Raw genomic sequence first — 7,165 nt, forward strand, 5'->3', positions numbered from 1 at the left:
TCTCACGTGTGTCACGCATGTTATGTGTTTGGTTCAGGGTCATGGCGTGTTGGAGATGCCGTCGGGGACGGGGAAGACGGTCTCGCTGTTGTCTCTCATTGTGGCCTATCAGAGGGTGAGTGTCCCCTCCTCCCCCTCCCCCCGCAGAGGGTCCCTCGTACGTCCTTCTCATGGTCCGGCTTCTGTTTTATAGACGTATCCCCTGGAAGTGACGAAGCTGATTTACTGTTCCAGGACCGTCCCGGAATTGGAGAAGGTATGCGCCGCGTCTCCGCTGTCATGTGACCGGCCGCCATGATGTCTCCGCTGTCATGTGACCGGCCGCCATGTTGTCTCCGCTGTCATGTGACCGGCCGCCATGTTGTCTCCGCTGTCATGTGACCGGCCGCCATGTTGTCTCCGCTGTCATGTGACCGGCCGCCATGTTGTCTCCGCTGTCATGTGACCGGCCGCCATGTTGTCTCCGCTGTCATGTGACCGGCCGCCATGATGTCTCCGCTGTCATGTGACCGGCCGCCATGTTGTCTGCGCTGTCATGTGACCGGCCGCCATGTTGTCTGCGCTGTCATGTGACCGGCCGCCATGTTGTCTGCGCTGTCATGTGACCGGCCGCCATGTTGTCTGCGCTGTCATGTGACCGGCCGCCATGTTGTCTGCGCTGTCATGTGACCGGCCGCCATGTTGTCTCCGCTGTCATGTGACCGGCCGCCATGTTGTCTCCGCTGTCATGTGACCGGCCGCCATGATGTCTCCGCTGTCATGTGACCGGCCGCCATGATGTCTCCGCTGTCATGTGACCGGCCGCCATGATGTCTCCGCTGTCATGTGACCGGCCGCCATGTTGTCTCCGCTGTCATGTGACCGGCCGCCATGTTGTCTCCGCTGTCATGTGACCGGCCGCCATGTTGTCTCCGCTGTCATGTGACCGGCCGCCATGTTGTCTCCGCTGTCATGTGACCGGCCGCCATGTTGTCTCCGCTGTCATGTGACCGGCCGCCATGTTGTCTCCGCTGTCATGTGACCGGCCGCCATGTTGTCTCCGCTGTCATGTGACCGGCCGCCATGATGTCTCCGCTGTCATGTGACCGGCCGCCATGTTGTCTCCGCTGTCATGTGACCGGCCGCCATGTTGTCTCCGCTGTCATGTGACCGGCCGCCATGTTGTCTCCGCTGTCATGTGACCGGCCGCCATGTTGTCTCCGCTGTCATGTGACCGGCCGCCATGTTGTCTCCGCTGTCATGTGACCGGCCGCCATGTTGTCTCCGCTGTCATGTGACCGGCCGCCATGTTGTCTCCGCTGTCATGTGACCGGCCGCCATGTTGTCTCCGCTGTCATGTGACCGGCCGCCATGTTGTCTCCGCTGTCATGTGACCGGCCGCCATGATGTCTCCGCTGTCATGTGACCGGCCGCCATGTTGTCTCCGCTGTCATGTGACCGGCCGCCATGTTGTCTGCGCTGTCATGTGACCGGCCGCCATGATGTCTCCGCTGTCATGTGACCGGCCGCCATGTTGTCTCCGCTGTCATGTGACTCGGTCATGTCTCTGCAGGTGGTGGAGGAGCTGAGGAAGCTGATGGAATACATCCAATCTCAGACCGGGGAGAAGCTCAACTTCCTGGCCCTGGCGCTAAGCTCCCGCCGCAACCTGTGCGTCAATCCAGAGGTGAGTACATCATCCTGGGGCCCTGGGAGTAGTGAGCGTGGCCCCAGGAGGAGCCCGTGTGGCCTCGGAGGGGTGTGCGGGGTCCTCCATACTTCTCCGTGTTGTTGTGATTGAGTGGTATCAAATCTTGGTGAGATATTAATAATAGGGCGGCGTCTGAATTATACTTAGATGTAATAGGCCACGCCTCCAGCCCATTACGGCAAATAAATAACAACCAGTAAGAATTCGGTTCAGACGCCTGATAACGCGCCGCAAACCACTTCCCCGAGTTCTCTGAGCTTATGGTGATTTCTTACCGCAATATATAAATATCTCCCAATTACACTAATAAAGCAAAATAATGTATTAATCTGCGAGTGTAATCCTATATCTCGGTACAAAGCATCAATTACTGGCGATTACGGGTCAGACGCACAATCAATAAAATAAATTATCAGAAAAATAAAAATACCGAGACACCTTAACCTCTTGCCGTCCGCCCGCAGTAGAAAAACGGACGGACGGCACTGCAGCATCTGCGGATTACCTGTCCAGCACAGACTTCGGGGCCCTTGTGTCACCGTGCACAGAAAAGTTTGATTTAGTTTCTGTACAAGTCATAGCTCATCAGTTTTATGTCATTTTGTATAGAAATACCCTGACAGTGTCTCATCCTCCAGGTTAGCGCTCTGCGGTTTGGAAAGGAAGTGGACGGCCGGTGTCACAGTCTCACGGCTTCCTTCATCCGGACCCAACGACAGAGAGATCCCTCCATCCCCTTCTGCCGATACTTTGAGGTAAGAGATCCGGGATCTGCGAGTGATCAGGAAACGGCCCGGGATCCGCCAGGTTACATTCAACCTCAGAAGGAAATCTGGGATCTGGTTGGTGGTTTGGGGTCACATGGGGTGGATCTGGGATCTGGTTGGTAGTTTGGGGTCACATGGGGTAGATCTGGTTGGGGGTTTGGGGTCACATGGGGTGGATCTGGGATCTGGTTGGTGGTTTGGGGTCACATGGGGTGGATCTGGGATCTGGTTGGTGGTTTGGGGTCACATGGGGTAGATCTGGGATCTGGTTGGTAGTTTGGGGTCACACGGGGTGGATCTGTGGTTGGTGGTTTGGGGTCACATGGGGTGGATCTGGGATCTGGTTGGTGGTTTGTGGTCACATGGGGTGGATCTGGTTGGTGGTTTGGGGTCACATGGGGTAGATCTGGGATCTGGTTGGGGGTTTGGGGTCACATGGGGTGGATCTGGTTGGTAGTTTGGGGTCACATTGGGTGGATCTGGTTGGTAGTTTGGGGTCACATTGGGTGGATCTGGTTGGTGGTTTGGGGTCACATGGGGTGGATCTGGGATCTGGTTGGGGGTTTGGGGTCACATGGGGTGGATCTGGGATCTGGTTGGTGGTTTGGGGTCACATGGGGTGGATCTGGGATCTGGTTGGTAGTTTGGGGTCACATGGGGTGGATCTGGGATCTGGTTGGGGGTTTGGGGTCACATGGGGTGGATCTGGGATCTGGTTGGTAGTTTGGGGTCACATGGGGTGGATCTGGGATCTGGTTGGTAGTTTGGGGTCACATGGGGTAGATCTGGGATCTGGTTGGGGGTTTGGGGTCACATGGGGTGGATCTGGGATCTGGTTGGTGGTTTGGGGTCACATGGGGTGGATCTGGGATCTGGTTGGTGGTTTGGGGTCACATGGGGTAGATCTGGGATCTGGTTGGTAGTTTGGGGTGGATCTGGGATCTGGTTAGTGGTTTGGGGTCACATGGGGTAGATCTGGGATCTGGTTGGTAGTTTGGGGTGGATCTGGGATCTGGTTAGTGGTTTGGGGTCACATGGGGTGGATCTGGGATCTGCTTGGTGGTTTGGGGTTCTTCCTTGCTCAGGAGATATTGCAACCTGAAGATCCTTAGCTCCCAGTTTCCCCAGTCACTAGCCAAGGCTGGAGTGTAGGTGACCCCCCCCCAGACAGCCATAGCAGGAGCCTGGCCAGAATGTCATTGTTCTGAGCTCCCTCAGAGAACAATGGGAGATAACGGGGGATGGTGCTGATAGTCTTTCCATAACCAGGTCACACAGCATAACGCACTCACACACAACCCAACACCAATACACATTAAACTGATCACCATGTCATCACAGGGGTCACATGGGGTAGATCTGGGATCTGGTTGGTGGTTTGGGGTCATATGGGGTAGATCTGGGATCTGGTTGGTATATTGGGGTCACATGGGGTGGATCTGGTTGGTAGTTTGGGGTCACATGGGGTGGATCTGGGATCTGGTTGGGGGTTTGGGGTCATATGGGGTGGATCTGGGACCTGGTTGGTATATTGGGGTCACATGGGGTGGATCTGGTTGGTAGTTTGGGGTCACATGGGGTAGATCTGGGATCTGGTTGGTAGTTTGGGGTCACATGGGGTGGATCTGGGATCTGGTTGGTGGTTTGGGGTCACATGGGGTAGATCTGGTTGGTAGTTTGGGGTCACACGGGGTAGATCTGGGATCTGGTTGGTAGTTTGTGGTCACACGGGGTGGATCTGTGGTTGGTGGTTTGGGGTCACATGGGGTGGATCTGGGATCTGGTTGGTGGTTTGTGGTCACATGGGGTGGATCTGGTTGGTGGTTTGGGGTCACATGGGGTAGATCTGGGATCTGGTTGGGGGTTTGGGGTCACATGGGGTGGATCTGGTTGGTAGTTTGGGGTCACATTGGGTGGATCTGGTTGGTAGTTTGGGGTCACATTGGGTGGATCTGGTTGGTGGTTTGGGGTCACATGGGGTGGATCTGGTTGGTAGTTTGGGGTCACATTGGGTGGATCTGGTTGGTGGTTTGGGGTCACATGGGGTGGATCTGGTTGGTGGTTTGGGGTCACATGGGGTGGATCTGGTTGGTGGTTTGGGGTCACATTGGGTGGATCTGGTTGGTGGTTTGGGGTCACATGGGGTGGATCTGGGATCTGGTTGGTAGTTTGGGGTCACATTGGGTGGATCTGGTTGGTGGTTTGGGGTCACATGGGGTAGATCTGGGATCTGGTTGGAGGTTTGGGGTCACATTGGGTGGATCTGGGATCTGGTTGGTAGTTTGGGGTCACATGGGGTGGATCTGGGATCTGGTTGGGGGTTTGGGGTCACATGGGGTGGATCTGGGATCTGGTTGGTAGTTTGGGGTCACATGGGGTGGATCTGGGATCTGGTTGGTGGTTTGGGGTCACATGGGGTAGATCTGGGATCTGGTTGGGGGTTTGGGGTCACATGGGGTGGATCTGGGATCTGGTTGGTGGTTTGGGGTCACATGGGGTAGATCTGGGATCTGGTTGGGGGTTTGGGGTCACATGGGGTGGATCTGGTTGGTAGTTTGGGGTCACACGGGGTAGATCTGGGATCTGGTTGGTAGTTTGGGGTCACATTGGGTGGATCTGGTTGGTGGTTTGGGGTCACATGGGGTGGATCTGGTTGGTAGTTTGGGGTCACATTGGGTGGATCTGGTTGGTGGTTTGGGGTCACATGGGGTGGATCTGGGATCTGGTTGGTAGTTTGGGGTCACATGGGGTGGATCTGGTTGGTGGTTTGGGGTCACATGGGGTAGATCTGGGATCTGGTTGGAGGTTTGGGGTCACATTGGGTGGATCTGGGATCTGGTTGGTAGTTTGGGGTCACATGGGGTGGATCTGGGATCTGGTTGGGGGTTTGGGGTCACATGGGGTAGATCTGGGATCTGGTTGGTAGTTTGGGGTCACATGGGGTGGATCTGGGATCTGGTTGGTAGTTTGGGGTCACATGGGGTAGATCTGGGATCTGGTTGGGGGTTTGGGGTCACATGGGGTAGATCTGGGATCTGGTTGGTAGTTTGGGGTCACATGGGGTGGATCTGGGATCTGGTTGGTGGTTTGGGGTCACATGGGGTGGATCTGGGATCTGGTTGGGGGTTTGGGGTCACATGGGGTGGATCTGGGATCTGGTTGGTAGTTTGGGGTCACATGGGGTAGATCTGGTTTCTGGTTGGGGGTTTGGGGTCACATGGGGTAGATCTGGGATCTGGTTGGGGGTTTGGGGTCACATGGGGTGGATCTGGTATCTGGTTGGGGGTTTGGGGTCACATTGGGTGGATCTGGTTGGGGGTTTGGGGTCACATGAGGTGGATCTGGGATCTGGTTGGTAGTTTGGGGTCACATGGGGTGGATCTGGTTGGTGGTTTGATCTTCTTGTCTCTCTGTTTAGGAATTTGATTCTATTGGCCGGGAGACGCCCCTCCCCCCCGGTATCTATAACTTGGATGATCTGCGGACGCTCGGGCGGCAGCGGGGGTGGTGTCCTTACTTCCTGGCCCGTCATGCTGTGAGTATTCCCTTCCTTTGGCTGTCCTGTCCCGGTGAAGCCGGAGGATGATGATGATATCACGTTGTGTCTGCAGCTCTCTCAGTGTAATGTAGTCGTGTACAGTTACCACTACCTGCTGGACCCCAAAATCGCCGACCAGGTCTCCCGCGAGCTCGCCAAAAAATCCGTTGTGGTCTTTGATGAGGCTCATAATATTGGTGAGTCATGTGATGTCACAGTCTCCTCCCCTTACCCCGGAGTCTCCTCCCCTTACCCCGGAGCCTACTCCCCTTACCCCGGAGCCTACTCCCCTTACCCCGGAGCCTACTCCCCTTACCCCGGAGTCTCCTCCCCTTACCCTGGACTCTCCTCCCCTCACCCCGGACTCTCCTCCCCTTAAGCGGCTCTATTTCGGAGGGATCTCCGGGATCAGAAGGTGAATATTTCTGTATTTTTAGGATTAAAGAGTGTGATGAGCAGAAGCTGAAGCAGGAATACTCCCGGCTGGTGGAAGGTCTGCGCGAGGCCAACATCGCCAGGGAGACAGACGTGTACCTGGCCAATCCCGTGTTACCGGACGAGATCCTCCAAGGTGGGCCTGGTGTGGGGGGTCATACATGGTACACCCAACACACTCCTCCTGGGGGGGGTGACCTCTGTGTAAATACTCTGTGACTGTGCCCCTCCCCTTACCCTGGACTCTCCTCCCCTTACCCTGGACTCTCCTCCCCTCACCCTGGACTCTCCTCCCCTTACCCTGGACTCTCCTCCCCTTACCCTGGACTCTCCTCCCCTTACCCTGGACTCTCCTCCCCTTACCCTGGACTCTCCTCCCCTTACCCCGGACTCTCCTCCCCTTACCCTGGACTCTCCTCCCCTTACCCCGGACTCTCCTGCCCTTCCCCCTGTCTCTCCTTCCACCTCAGTGTATATATTCTGTACAATGCGTTGCAGAGGCCGTCCCGGGATGCATCCGCACCGCACAGCACTTCCTGGGATTCCTGCGGAGGTTCGTTGGCTACGTGAAGTCTCGTCTGCGCTCAGGTCATGTGACACAGGAAGGCCCGGCCGCGTTTCTGCGTGATCTGTATGAGAAAGTATGCATCGAACGCAAGCCAATGAGGTGAGTGCGGGACGGAGGTGACGGGGAATGTGCGGTGTATGTGGCGGTGTATGTGGCGGTGTATGTGG

At 56.2% G+C, this 7,165-nt stretch overlaps 1 protein-coding gene and 1 long non-coding RNA gene across 2 annotated transcripts; both read left to right on the plus strand.

Annotated features, from left to right (window-relative positions):
* Window positions 1–22: 22 nt before the first annotated feature.
* Window positions 23–7,105, plus strand: ERCC2 (ERCC excision repair 2, TFIIH core complex helicase subunit). Its single transcript, XM_018575847.1, has 8 exons — window positions 23–115; window positions 194–256; window positions 1,553–1,666; window positions 2,329–2,445; window positions 5,876–5,992; window positions 6,069–6,222; window positions 6,378–6,566; window positions 6,929–7,105. Exons 1-8 carry the CDS (start codon window positions 23–25, stop codon window positions 7,099–7,101), a joined length of 1,020 nt encoding a protein of 339 aa, XP_018431349.1. The 3' UTR covers window positions 7,102–7,105.
* On the plus strand, window positions 2,642–4,317 carry LOC108804085. The gene is made up of 3 exons (XR_001942330.1): window positions 2,642–2,729; window positions 3,799–3,880; window positions 4,134–4,317. It is a non-coding gene; the product is annotated as an uncharacterized LOC108804085 (long non-coding RNA).
* Window positions 7,106–7,165: the final 60 nt, after the last annotated feature.

The sequence above is a fragment of the Nanorana parkeri genome, unplaced genomic scaffold (genome assembly GCF_000935625.1).
Source record: "Nanorana parkeri isolate BGI_ZX_2015 unplaced genomic scaffold, ASM93562v1 scaffold5083, whole genome shotgun sequence".
NCBI classification, from domain to species: Eukaryota; Metazoa; Chordata; class Amphibia; order Anura; family Dicroglossidae; genus Nanorana; species Nanorana parkeri.

Excerpts from the sequence above, each read along its gene's own strand:
- ERCC2 (XM_018575847.1), top strand. The coding sequence starts at position 23 with ATGTGTTTGGTTCAGGGTCATGGCGTGTTGGAGATGCCGTCGGGGACG. Across the intron at positions 6,223-6,377 it reads TGATGTCACAGTCTCCTCCC|GCTCTATTTCGGAGGGATCT; the intron begins CTTACCCCGGAG and ends TCCCCTTAAGCG. Across the intron at positions 6,567-6,928 it reads ACCGGACGAGATCCTCCAAG|AGGCCGTCCCGGGATGCATC; the intron begins GTGGGCCTGGTG and ends AATGCGTTGCAG.